At 36.2% G+C, this 14,634-nt stretch overlaps 1 protein-coding gene across 1 annotated transcript in view; it reads left to right on the top strand.

The window, feature by feature from the left end:
* ENPP3 (ectonucleotide pyrophosphatase/phosphodiesterase 3) overlaps nt 1–14,634 on the top strand; it is a 45,882-nt gene that overhangs the window by 12,408 nt on the left and 18,840 nt on the right. The window contains exons 5-14 of the mRNA XM_074580703.1: nt 541–601; nt 2,963–3,060; nt 5,672–5,751; nt 6,358–6,477; nt 7,926–8,035; nt 9,396–9,461; nt 10,345–10,417; nt 11,804–11,912; nt 12,076–12,204; nt 13,533–13,564. Of these exons, the coding sequence (XP_074436804.1) occupies nt 541–601; nt 2,963–3,060; nt 5,672–5,751; nt 6,358–6,477; nt 7,926–8,035; nt 9,396–9,461; nt 10,345–10,417; nt 11,804–11,912; nt 12,076–12,204; nt 13,533–13,564 (878 nt within the window). The remainder of the gene's footprint in view (nt 1–540; nt 602–2,962; nt 3,061–5,671; nt 5,752–6,357; nt 6,478–7,925; nt 8,036–9,395; nt 9,462–10,344; nt 10,418–11,803; nt 11,913–12,075; nt 12,205–13,532; nt 13,565–14,634) is intronic.

Here is a 14,634-nt window from a genome sequence, read left to right as displayed (position 1 = left end):
CCACACCTTGAGTATTGTGTCCAGTTCTGGGCACCTCAATACGAGAGAGATATCGAGGTGCTGGAGCGAGTGCAGAGGAGGGCAACGAAGGTGGTGAAGGGCCTGGAGAATAAGTCCTATGAGGAGCGACTGAAGGAGCTGGGACTGTTTAGTTTGAGGAAGAGGAGGCTGAGGGGAGACCTCATCGCTCTCTACAACTACTTGAAAGGACACTGTAGAGAGGTTGGTGCTGGTCTCTTCTCACAGGCAATTAGCGATAGAACAAGAGGCAATGGGTTCCAGCTGCAGCAGGGTAGGTTTAGGCTGGACATTAGGAAAAAATTCTTCACAGAAAGAGTGGTCAGACACTGGAATAGGCTGCCCAGGGAGGTGATGGAGTCACCATCCCTGAATGTGTTTCAGACTCGTTTAGATGTGGTGTTAAGGGATATGGTGTAAGGGAGAACTCTGTAGAGTGGAGTTGATGGTTGGACTCGATGATCCCAAGGGTCTTTTCCAACCTAAATGATTCTATGATTCTATTTTCTTTTGTCCTTTTAGGTGAAATACCTTGGGTGGAAGAACCTTGTGTATCACTTGAAACTCCTCAGTGTCCAGCCGGGTAGGATAAAATAATTTTGTCTTCTTAGCAAACAAAATCATTGTGATGGTCAGAAATAATCCTGCATGAAGCAGGTCTTCATGTGGTGTTCATATTTACTGAGAATAAGGTTCCTGCCCTGAGGAATATTCTGTAGAAGTAGTTTGTGGCTATCAATGTTTTTTCTTTCTAAAACCTTTGTCATTTTGTTGCACGTTCATTTATCGTTTACAGTTTAGAGCAGAGTACAGGAGTTCAAGTCCAGTTTGAAAGTCAGTTTGCAAAGACCTGGAAAAATTTTTAGTTATCTCAAGGTTCATATATCACAAATTGTTCATAGTCCATTTTATGTTACCATGTTGTATCTGTGATAATTCAGATAAATCACCTTATGCAAGCTGTAATAACTGTTAGAATCCATGATTGCAATTCTTTATCTAAGTAGCAGAGTTTTTTTTACTTGAAAGGTGTGTTAAAAAGGAAGCTATGAATATAGCTGAATATCTACAAATGCTGAAACATAGTAATTCTGATTTCCACCTCTAGATATTTTGCTATTTGTGCAGTATTGCATAATCATAGGTAGAGGCTAGGCAGAAACACAGTTTAAAAGTTGTTCTCGAAGAAAAAATGGATTTTTTTTTGGCTCAGTTATGGTATTTGTGATGTTGTCCATTATTCTATCTATTTTACTGCCAATTTAGTTTAATTATAACAGTAATACATTTAGTATTGTGGCCTCTTCATGGATTCCTGCCTCTCAACATTGATATAAAAATATACTTTTAGGTTAACAAATAACTTGCGGAGTTAACAGTTTCATAGGCTAAAGCTTAGAAACTAGTGGAGGAGGCCTTCTTTAAGTGCTGTAAACAGCATTTCTATATAAAGCTCCATTTAATTTCAGATTCAAATCAGGAAGCTGTTTTATACAAACTGTTAATGCCAGTGTACTTCTGTGTTTTAGAAAGACCGCCGTAAATGAGAAACAAACTGGGATAGTGATTACTGCCTGATGTGAATATATAACTTTTTTTTAATAGTTATCACTCAAGGCGTTACTCCAAAAATGGTTTGGAGTCAGTTATCAGTAACTGCATTTTATCCATCATTTTTTCCCCAAATATTTTCCAGGCTTATCTAGTGAACCATTCCTATAAACCACAAATAGTTGGGGTTTTTTTAGATACTAAGTGGAGTGAAGTCTACTTCGAACTACATTTTAGATTTAATTGTACATTTACAATTTTTATGTTTCTTTATATTCTCCTTTCTTCTAAGGAGACTGTGGAATATATAATGATGGTTAACAAAAAAAAGTCTGAATTTGCAGAACTAGATTGCTTGATCCTATGATTTTGTCACTTGATGTTATGAAAAAACGTGTTATAGCACCAGCAGTTTATAACTACTAATACATTTTTATTTAGGAGTCCCTTTAAGTCCTTTCTCTCCTTTTAAGAGAAAGCACGTTTAATAACTTCGAAGTTTATTTTCATTGCTAGCACCTCCTAGTTAGACTTTTTATAGCAAGAATTTAAACACTGTCCTAGAGATCAGCTGCAGTTTGTACCTATTTTATCATACCTACTGTATGAACTCAGATCTGAGGCTTTTATCCTTGGTTTGTTGGTTTTTGTTTTTTTTTTTTTTTTACATGAAGTCTTACCCTAAGCACATCAGCAGCTGCTGCATTCCTTTTGTAGCTTTGAGTTCAGTGTGTCAGGGACCTTGAGGCAAAGAAGTGTTCTCCATGTGAGCTGGGAAACTTGAAAGATATAATCCACAAAGAACAGGGACTGCTTAGTAATGTCTTCACAAAGGAAATGTATTAAGGTAAGGGGTTAGCACAAACCTGGCATTGCAAAGAGATTATGTTTCCCAGCACTGAGGCTGATTGACCTTAACTGCTTGCTGGGTGACTGCTGTACTTTACAGTCCTTGTGCAGCTTCCCTGAAAGATTTTTAAGATGGTTTAGGAAACAAGAGACAGAATTCAACACATCATTACTATGTACAGAGGTACTTTGGCTGTTCTATATTCTGGGCTTGTATTTGGATGCTAGTATGCAGCATTTGTATTTGGAGTTAAATATTTGTAATTAAAAGATAAACAAAACCCAGTTTCTTTTTCTGGGTTCTGTATATACTGACTAGCTTGCATTTTATTCCTCCAGTGTTTTGGGTTTTTTTTCAGGAGGATTGTGTATATTTGCTCTCAAAATTGAACTATTTGTTTATCTCACACTGTGATATTAATTCTGGGAAGTACATGGAAATTCTGGATCCTGCTTTTAAAAGTAGAATTTATATTTTAAAAATCTTAACAAGTCACTAACTCTTCAAACTCCTTTACAATGACAAACTCATATTTTCTTGTAGGTTTGATCTGCCACCACTTATCCTTTTTTCAATGGATGGGTTTAGAGCAGAATACTTGCAAACTTGGAGTTCTTTGCTGCCAAATATTGAAAAACTCAGTAAGTTACCAAGAGTACTTTGACTATTTTCTTTAAAAGTCTGCATGCAGCCTCTCTAGTTCCTTTTGCTACTGTCATGCATGTGTTGCTCAGCAATAAGAAAATAACAAATCAGGTCTCCCTCATTAGTTGTATATTGTCATTATTCTAATGGTCTACATTAATTCTTGTATTTGAGTGCACAGCAAACATGATTTTTTTTAACACAGCCTCTAATACTGGTCAGAAGTTTTTTATTAAATAAATAGTTAAATATACCTCTAAATATAGTTTAAGAGTGAAAAAGAGTTCCAGAGAAATATTATCTATATTCTCTGTACTCCATTGAAAAATTCTAGCTGATAAGGAGATCATCATTAAAGGGTAATATGAAGAGAAAATCCATAGGGTTATTGTGAAATTTTCCTCAAAGATGCACTTTTCCAAGTCAGATATTTTAAGATATTAAAGAGAAGCCACATATTTAAAAGTATGTCAGTGAATATTATTATATTTACATATTGGTATAATTTAATATATTTATATGATTGCAGTAATGTTCAAGTAACTGTTTCCCAGTATTTCTGAATATTGTGAGAAAGAGTAAGTTGAAGATATTTAGCTTGTGCTGTAAAGGGCTCTAAAAAATGAGACCCATTAGTGCACACTTCATTAAAATTTCCGGAATATTTTAGAGCTCAGGTCTCAAGATACTTTGTACCTAGACAAAATGTCTGCATATTTATTCATTTCTTCTTGGCAGCATTAGTCTAAATAGACAGAACTGGTATCTGTTCTGAATATATCATATTCTCTTTCTACTGTGCTTATTTGAAAACTTCACATGGATATTACAAAGTACTAGATTTTACTGAATAGTTAACAATTTTGTTTGTGAATACTGAGGGTATCCAGAAAACCTGACCTTGAAGCAGTGTGCAAACTTGACTTCTTGTGCAAATATTTTATTCTTTGACGTCATTCTGACATTGCAAGGAACTTGAATCAGTGAAGAAATCATGCATGCAGAAGTCAGTGTTCAGTTCTAGTCTTTTGAAACAGGTGAAAAGGAAATGCCAAATAGACAAAAGGCATGAAAACTGTGCTACGTCTATGTTTCCAATAAATCCTTTCAAACAAGAACGGATCTAATTCAGCGTTACTCGTACTTGGGGTCAGTTATAACAATTGTTTATGCACATTCATGCTTATACTTCTCAGAAATCTACAGTAGAAAGGAAATGGAAATTCCTTTCTTTGCAAAGGAAAAAACATAATGCTGATTTATAGCATAAAATACTTCCTCTCTTAACTCCATTAACCTAGGATTTTCAGTAGAGCTAATCAAGCTAGTTCTTATAGCATATATACACAATGAATGTAGCTCCTTTACTGTTCAAGAGAAATCCAAACAAAATTATGCTGAGTTTCTGATGTATTTGTCAGTTATTCAGCCCTTCTTTAAACAGTCTTTAAGTCCTTTTTTCTGTACTGCACCAGAACAGTTTTTTAGAATAATTTCAGGCTTTCGTTGTTTAGTTGAGGTTGTTTAGTTAAAATCAGTTTCTGTTCTTTGACTGAAACGCTGTACATCAAAGAATAAAGTGTGTTTGAGTGTGAGTCAAGTAATCATCTGACGACACCTTTATACAGAACTGTTTCTCCAGATAAGTTAGGTTAAAAAATGTCATTAAGGCATCTGCCAGTCTTCACATCTTTGCTTTGTAGGTAAATAAGTTGGGTACTACAGTGGATTTAGGTATTACAGATGTTAGGCGTGGTAAGTGCCTTAGATTGCTGAAAAGTGACGCAATGCTTGGAGATAAAGGTAGGACACCTGGGAGAGGATTCACTCCAGAGCAGGGCACCTACATTTAGATATGTTCTTAGAGATGTCTGCATGTGAGATGTATGATTAGTACAGTCTGTACAGCGCAGTGCAAGAACCTAGAGAGCAAGTCAGCTCCACTGACAGACAGAGGGTGCCACAGGACAAATCGTTGCCTTAACCTATGTTTCTAGTATGCTTCAGAGTGCTGTGTTGTATCCTAGGTGGCCTTCAGCAGCTGTGTCAGGAAGGCATAGATCTCCCAGTGATCTTGCATCAAAACTGCCAACTTTCATGCAGATGTCTTGGATAGCTGAGGGTATCTCAAATGGCACTGGACTCCAGTACTTAAGCAACTGAGTCCTTCCCATACACCTCATCACCAGATAGCTCTGCAGAATATCTTGCCTGGGCTGACTTGAGGCTTCAGTCTCATTGCATAAACATATGTGTCCAGTGTCATTTTGGGTCTCAGAAGTATGTGAGGCCCATTTGGGTTGGTAGACATGATGTAGGAGCAACATCTGAAGACCAGGCAGATCTTTAAAGATGTCTCAAATGGCCCTAAGGTGTCTAGGCTTTAGGGAACAGAACTGAGTGTCCAGGGTCCATTGACTGCAATGGGACAGTAGGACTAGCTCACAAGGAGACACCAGAATATATATGTCTTGATTTGGAGTCACATTTCTCCTCTAATACCACAGCAACTGACTGTGGTGATTTTCTTTTTTTGTTTTTAGGACTGTTAATTTTCAATTAATTTTCAATTAAGCAAATTTATATTAATTCCATGATCTGTTGCAGAAAGATGTGGTACACATTCAAAATACATGAGAGCTGTTTACCCCACAAAAACCTTTCCAAACCACTATACTATTGTCACAGTAAGTGAGAATTTGCTATTTTTCCTTTTCATTAGCTGAATGATTTGTGGTGCCAAGGAATTAACTAATTGTTTTGTGGGATATGGGAACTCAAGCTAAGGAGTGAAAGAGGGAGAGATGCTGAGATAGTACATGCAGGCATGATCTATGTGGCTATTTATGTATGCTGTCTGATTCTGGCCTGTGAACCAGTTATTCCAGTGATGTTGGATATTGCGTGAATATGGTGCATATTGGATATGGGTGAGTAGTTGGATATGGGTGAGTATGGGTGAGGACACAGCCATTTGATGAGCATGTGTGTTAAGATAGGTTTGGCAGCTGATATATAGACGAATGACCTATATGTCATCTATAATCTATAGCACATCAAGTTTTAAGCGAGCTGGGGAGAAAATATGAAAACTCAAGGAAACTTGACAGGCACGCTGAATTCATTGGCAGGAATCTGATGATCTGTGTGAGTTAGGAAAGTGTGTTCTGTTTCTGTGATAAAACATCCCTAAAAATAATTGCAACACTGCAATAATATGCATTGCAACATAGTTTAGGCTGCATTCGATTTCAAGATTAATCTTTTTTTCGTTGTTTATTTTCATTTTGCAGGGATTGTATCCAGAATCTCATGGTATTATTGATAACAACATATACGATGTAGTCTTGAACAAGCATTTCTCACTTTCAGGGACGGAAAAATTTGAATCTTCATGGTGGAAGGGGCAACCGGTAGGTTTGTTTCTCATCATGGTATTCCTTTATGTCTAGAGTGGCTCATGTGCCATATTATGAAATAAAGCAAAAAGAGAATAAAATGTAAAGCAGTGTGATACATTTGCAGTACATGCTAAATATCCTATAGGCTTCATATCATAGGCTGCCTACAGAACAGTTTGCTTTTTATGAAAGTAAAAGAACCCCTAAAATGTTAATTCTGAGACTTAAAAATTTCACTTAATGTGTCAGTTAGTGAAAAAGTCTTAAATATTTTGGGTAGTATTGGAATGGAACTCTTGCCACAGGAAACCAAAGTAAATTTTTGATATGGTTTTATGGTGGGGTATTATTTTTTTTGGTCTTTTAACAACTAGCTAAAAAATGAAATCTGAAAATCTACTTCCAAATTATATCCATTAACAAATACTCTTACAAAGTCCAGGCATATAAAAGCAAGGAGCTTAATTTCCAGCAAAATGAACACTTACATGTAACGTATGGCACATTTAATAAAAAATGCTAAAAAAACTCCATCCTGATTGTACCTATAGTTATTAATACTATTCATTTACTAGAAATATCAAGCTGTAGTAATGGTACAAAAATATAAAAAATGCATGTGTAGTATATAGTATATCTACTTAATATACATTAATATATTTATTTATATGTTTGTGTGTGTGTGTATATATATGTCTATGCAGTCATGTTTGTAGTATACTCAAGTACCCGGGTTTTGGTGTTATTGTTTCATGAAGGATTTCATCAGGTTTGTAACAGAACCACAGCTGCAGTCGTTAAGATTAATAGAAATTTGCCCTTATAATAAAGTCATATAACTAGAATCCATATCTAGAATAGAATAGAATAGAATATTCCAGTTGGAAGGGACCTACAGCAATCATTTAGTCCAACTGCCTGACCAATTAATGGCTGACTGAAAGTTATAGCATGTTGTTAAGGGCATTGTGCAAATGCCTCTTAAATACTGACAGGCTTGAGGCATCGACTGCCTCTTTAGGAAGCCTGATCCAGTGTTTGACCACCCTCTCAGTAAAGAAATGTTTCCTAATGTTAAGTCTGAACACCTCTGATGCAGCTTTGAATCGTTCTTCCATCTTCACGATCCATTCCAATGGCAATTGCCACAGGAAAAAATATCACTACCAGTTGCCAGTTATGGAAATACCTATATGATTTTTTTTCTATGCTGAGAATACCCAGGAAATGGCACCACCCTGACTTCCATGCTACTAAGTTTTCTTCGGAATGTATATGTAGAAAACAAACTTCAAATCAGATATGGGCTTTCGGCAACCGCGTGATGTGTGAAAGAAGAAAGAGTAATGCATTCTTGCAGCCCATGTTTCTGATCCAATTATGTATTTTTACTTCGGTGATCTGAGGTCCCCCAGTGGTGTAAATGCCACAAAATCATTTTTTTGTATATTCACCCATAGGTCTGGCTGACAGCAATGTACCAAAATTTGAAAGCAGGCACGTTCTTTTGGCCAGGCTCTGATGTTGCAATTAATGGAACATACCCCACCTTGTACGCTGTATTCAACAGGTAAGTTTTTATAGAACTTGTAGTAAATTTCTGTAAATTACTTCAAAAATCTCAGTTGCTATAAGACAGCTGAAGAAAATGAAATATAAGATTTTTAAACGACAAGATTTTTAAGAAACAGTCTGAGAGAGAAGTGCCATGTCACATCGTCCTGGCTTTGCCATGCAACTACCAATAATAATTGACATTTTCAAAACCATTTAGGGGATTCCCAAAGAGAAAGTCAAAGGGTACTATATATTCTGCTCTCCTAGACAGTTTTGAAAGTTTCAGCAAACCGCAAACCACCGATCTCACACTAGGAAAGCATCCTCTAACTGATTAGTAGACACAGCTAAGCTATACCAATAATTACCATATTTCCACACATAAAATCTACGCATACTATATAGCCCTTTAAAAATACTTGTACTTGAGAATAAGCTTTCAGATAACCTAGACCCTAAGATCACGAACTTGAAAGCCATGGCAAGAGGTTATAGAAAGAAAAAAACTACTCGAAGAGAGGATGCTGGATAGGGAGGCTACTGAGAAAGATGGGGTCTATGTCAATTCCCTCTTGCTTGCATGTGTGATAATGTGCACAGTGCTGCTGATTCATAGTTCTGTAAGTTTTGTCTAGTTAATTCTCAGGTGACATGTGAAAATATAGCAATTATTTTCATAGTTTTTTTTTTTCTTATGGAAGGCATTGATATTAATAAATTATTTCAAAATTTTCATTATCTCAGTAAGTCTGCCATGCTTCTTCACACTTACAAAGATAATCTACAGCAAGTATATAACTGTAAGTCTCTATAGATAACAAGGATTTGCAGTGATGTATAGCATTAGTACTCAGAAAACACCTGGGTACTGTTGGTAACTAACATAAAACTTGTGCTTGACTTTGGGGGAAAGCAAAGCTATTAATGGGTGAATTCCATCATAGGAGACAAAGCATGACCTCACAAAGATTTTGATGGGGACATTACTTGCTTTTAAAATATGAAAGTCCAAGGTTTATACATGCTGTAAAGAAAAAAAATTATTCTGACTTATACTTCAGGTTTATGTCCTGAACTTGAAATCTCTTTTTTACATATATTTAATTATAAATGTAGAGGTACTCCCACCAATATAACATATTTTTGTTTGCAAAATCAGGATATGTCTAATTTACCATTAAAAGTGAGTTACAGTCCATCAAAAATGAGAATAACAAAACTGGTTGCTGGTACTTAGTTAAGATGCATCATTCTTAAAACCCAAATCTATGACTTTACTATATGACTAGAGGGTGGACACTTGTTCTGTATCTTGGAATTAGAAGATCGTGTCAGAAGAGGCTTGTTAACATCTGTTTGTTTTTTTTTTTCAGTTCAGTTACATATGAAGAGAGAATTTCAGGAATATTGAAATGGCTTGATTATAGCAAATCTGAGAGGTAACAGTAATTTCTAGCTGGTTTGTGACACTATAGCTTAGAAAGGTTTTAATGCATAGCAATTGAAATTTCTGGTGGTGTTTGTGAAACATGAAATCTTCCTCACCATCTCAAATGATAATTTGCTGAACTTAAGCCTGTTCTATAAATATAGCTAATCATTTTCAGGATAAGGCTGTAGATACAAAAGATGAAAAACTGCACGTATATCTGAATGGTATATACTGTTATATGAGCTTTCTTTTTACTGTTGTGTCTTTTTTCTTGGTGCATAGCCTAGAAACATGGAACATTCAATTTCTGTTCTAAGTGTATGGATGAAAGGTTTTATATGAAAGATATTTCACAAGAAAGGTTAAATATCCAAAAGTAATTGCAGGCAGTAATTCAGGATGAAAAGTATATGTCAGTACTGATTGTGGTGCTCAACTTTGTGACATGTAAACAAGTGAAATATTTTATATGATAATTAGTTAAGAAATTCCTAACATATTTGTAGTTAGGAGATGCTCTGTAGAGCTTCACTGCTTACTCAGGGGAAGAGATCCTTTAGGTGGTAGTTCCACTTACATCTCAAAATGGAACAGCTTTCTCTGCTGTCTGAGATCTTGAAGTTTCTCAGAGTGATTTCTGGATATCAATTAAAGACACTGGATACTGGTTCTGAAATTGTTACTTCAAATAGTCCATGTTGATTAATTACAAAACTCTGAGGAGTTGAATGATTATATTTGCTGTGTGGACTTTTATTAAGGTTTAAAGACGTTATTTATCATTCCACTTTAAGTTTCATTTAATATTTATTTTTTTAATGAAAGTGTTCTTTTGAAACGCTGCCTCCGAATTCTCATAATATTCCATTCTTATTTATTTCTAACTCAAGGCCTGATTTCTACACTTTATATATTGAAGAACCAGATTCTTCTGGACATTCATTTGGACCAGTTAGTGGTGGTGTAAGTAGTTTTTGTGTTTTTCTTAGACTAAATTGCACTAAAAATGGTGCTGTAATATGAACTTAACCAACTTATGAACTTGGAAAGGGGAGTAGATCAAAAATGAATTTGACTATTTTATGAGTTTTTATTAAGAACTCTTGCTTGTGGTTGAGCCCATTGTTATGATTCCAACACTGTGTGTGAATCAAAAGAGCTGCAAACCAAACAGACTGACAGAAAATCATTTCACATCATGCTATCAGAAATAGAATCATAGAATTATACAATGGTTTAGGTTAGAAGGGACCTTAAAGATCATCCAGTTCCAACCCCCCTGCCATGGGCAGGGACACCTCCCACTAGACCAGGCTGCTCAAAGCCCCATCCAGCCTGGCCTTGAACACTTCCAGGGGTGGGGCCTCCACAGCTTGCCTGGGCAACCTGTTCCAGTGCCTCACCACCCTCACAGTAAAGAATTTCTTCCTGATACCTAATCTAAATCTACTAGTCCAATAATATTAATGGTTCTATTTAGACTGAACTCTAATTTTATTGGCAACTGATATTTGGAAGCGTGTGACCTGGCAAATTCTCAGAACTGTCTTTTATTTATTCCTAACACTGTACTTCAAATGTTTGTTAATTTGTAATCCAAAAATATTACATGTTTACTTACACGCAGGGATAAAGTTCAGTCTTTAAGGAGGTTAGGACTTACCATATCAGCTCCTTCCTGGGATGGTCTTGTTTAATATATTTTGAAGACGGTCTTCAGGAAAAGGCCTTGTTGTAGTGGATAAGGACAGAAAAGCTGATCTTTGTAGGATAGTTTTAGGGTCTCTAGTTGGAAAGGGAATTCCATTTCTCTTTGCACATACATTACTGTATGTGTAATTGTATATGTGAACATTGTCCATGCAAGACATTGAAGAGACTACAGCAGAGTTAGGGGAACAAGAAAGGTGCAAGTGCTCTGACGTGGAGTCCTCAGACTCCGTTGGGTATTTTCCTTGCTGTAGGACTTACAGGAAAACTCTAAGTCAGTTAGGGAAGAGCCATCCTCTGTGAATGTCTGCAGAGTGGGTTGTGCTGGATTCCTCCCGTATTACTTAAGTGGTGGTCTGTGGTTTTCTGTAGGAAGTTTAAGGGGACTGTATATATGAAAGAAGGGCACCGTGACTTCTTGGATGTTACATGTTTGTAAATATTTTTGAAATGCTGCTTTTTGTTAATACAATGCCCATGTTCATACTACAACAAAAATTGTATTTAATGTTATAAATCTGATATTTTATATACATTTAGGAGTGGGGAACAAATTTCATCTGAATGTGTTAATTTTTGTCTTTCAATAAACAAATTTTAAAGAAAGAAAAATTCTTATGAAACTGCTTTATCTCACAGGTAATCAAAGCCTTGCAGGTAGCAGATCAAGCACTAGGGATGCTAATGGATGGACTTAAACAAAGAAACCTGCACAAATGTGTAAACCTCATTGTTTTAGCTGATCACGGTAATGTATATAGTTCTTTTTTCAATCCAAATTTAACTGAGTCATTGTTTTCTTCCTCCATGTAATATGTGTGCTTTCTAGTTTTAATCTGTTTTATAATTCACTTTATCTTCCTTGCCATATATTGTATATAAAAAATAATTGTTTCTATGTTGTCCTTTAGGGATGGAGATGACCTATTGCAAACAATTAGAATATATGACGAATTACTTCAACCAGATTGATTTCTACATATATGCTGGGCCTGCAGCTCGCATTCGAGCAAAAAATGTTCCGCAGGACTATTTTACCTGTAAGTGTGGACCAGTCCTGGGATTGCACAATCAGTGTAACACGAAATAAATAAATAAATAGGGAAGATGGATAATCAGTAGTAATCAGCAACTGAACAGCTTTCTGTCTCACTTAACCTAGCTTAAAAACCTTTAGATGAAATTAAAGGTTAGACACGCTTGTTGCAGACTCTGATTTGCATTTTCTTGTCATGTGGAAAGATGAAGTAAAGATACTTTTGTTGTTTTGAACTGGAACTTCAGGTCTTTCGTAAGTACATCGCTTTTCACAGATTTCTTGTGCAACATTGGCAGAGTCAGGCTTTTTGAAGCAATGACTATTTCCAATTGCGTGTACAGAGTTACAGAATCTGAATCTTAGAACAGCAGGATCCAAGCCTTGGTTGAGCCCTTTAGCTAGTATCACAAAAGAACACAAAATTGAAACCATATGAGCTGACTCTGACTCAAAAGAGATACTGTGCTACCAGACTGAAAAAAACCAAAACCATCACAAAACTTTATGTATCAGGGAAAAGAACGGAGAGGGGTAAATCCATGGAAATGCTCTATTTAGTGAGTTTATAGAATTCATAAAGTATTCTAAAAGGCATAATTCTTGCAGATCTGAAATAAAAGCTGGGATCCCATCTACTTTTTATTTATCTTTTCTAATTATATTTATATTTGTAGGGACAATACTTATACAACATAAAGCAGACTTTCCTCGGTTTAAGTAGAAGACAGTCTTAAGTCAGACAGGAGCAGAGTAATAAGCAGAGGAGAGAATAACGACGTTTTGTATATGTCTTAATCTCAATATAATTGTTGACTGATTTCCTCTAATGGCCTTACTTTTTCTGAAGGAATTTTCCTTCTTTAAAGTGCTAAGATTTGTTTCGTAGAAAGCCAATGTCAAAAGGCTAAAGTCACTAAGGCAGTCTGGATTTTTCTCTGTGACTGCTGCTGTAAGTGGAATACAAGACAAGTGCTTCAGGTCCAGTTCAATGTAAAAAGGTTATACTTCAAACAGAGGTTAAGTGGGAGAAGAAAATTTGGTTCTGATGATGTGTCAGCTTCAGGTGTAGGCAGTCATCACCATGGCAGTTTCTACAGTCTGTCTTGATGTACCCTAAATGCTAGGTACTTCCAGAGATTACCACACTTATAGACAGTTACCCTTGGAAACATAACATTCCTGCCTGTGGAAGGTTATGGTTATCATAATCTTCACAGGCTAATAAAGAAATCCAATTTTACAGACAAAAAGCATGCTAAAATTTTTCTGATGAGGCTTTGGACCGTTAGCGGTTTGAATGTATGTTAATTCATCTTTTCTTTTTAACAGTTGACTCAGAAGGGATCGTTAAAAACCTCACAGTGAGTAAATATTTTCATATTTTTTCCTCATAGTTCCTCTTAATAGGAATCTGATCAAAAAGCACAGTTTTTGAAAAACTGAGACTACAGTGCCAGTTTAAATAGTGTACTGACTCCAGTGTACCATAGGAGGGAGTTCTGGAAGTTGTTCAAAGATGGTCCACAAAGGTTTGCTGTGAGGGATCTCTGTTCAGAGCAAAAGAGTTTTCTGTACTTCACTTTGAAAGAAAAGTGACTGATTTTACATGGAGAAAGTAGGGTATATCTTCATTATAGAACAGAATACAACACAGAGATGCTTTACAAAGTAGGCATCTGTTAGCTCTGGACCACAAGTGCTGTACCCAGGTGAGGTTAAAGCAACTTTTCTGCACAACAGATAATGACATTGTGGAGCACATTGCCACAGGGTGTTGTAGAGGCTGGAAATATAAATTAATGGAGGACAGGCCTGTAAGAGCTATTAGACATGATCCACGAACAACCTCTGACTTAAGAAATCCCTGAGGGAGTCTATTTCTTTTACTGAAAGGTGATGTGACAGTGCTTGTTTTTCCTGATACTTTTATAGATAGATAAATCACTGTCTTTTTTTTTTTTTTAGTGTTCAGGATATACATTAATACATGTGGGATGAACGTGGCGGACAAACTAGAATGCTTGTAGGAAAGTTGTCTTTTTCTATTTCTTTGCATTTATAATTTACAGTGAGTTAAATATTTATAGAATCATACAATCATTGAATCACTTAGTTTAGAGAAGACCTTTAAGATCATCAAGTCCAACCATTGACCTGGTACTGCCAAGTCCACTGCTAAACCATGTCCCTAAGCACCAGACCTACCAATATTTTTTAAATACCTCCAGGAATGGTGACCCAACCACCATGCTGAGCACCTGTTCCAATAATTGACAGCCCTTGCAGTGAAGAAATTTTTCCTAATATCCAGTCTAAACCTCCCCTGGCACAACTTGAGGCCATTTCCTCCTGTCCTATCACTTGTTACTTGGGAGAAGTGACTGACACCCACCTCAGTGACTGCAGCCTCCTTTCAGGTAGTTGTAGAGAG

The sequence above is a fragment of the Larus michahellis genome, chromosome 3 (assembly GCF_964199755.1).
Source record: "Larus michahellis chromosome 3, bLarMic1.1, whole genome shotgun sequence".
In the NCBI taxonomy this organism is placed as follows: Eukaryota; Metazoa; Chordata; class Aves; order Charadriiformes; family Laridae; genus Larus; species Larus michahellis.
This window is presented reverse-complemented; position numbering and strand designations above follow the sequence as displayed.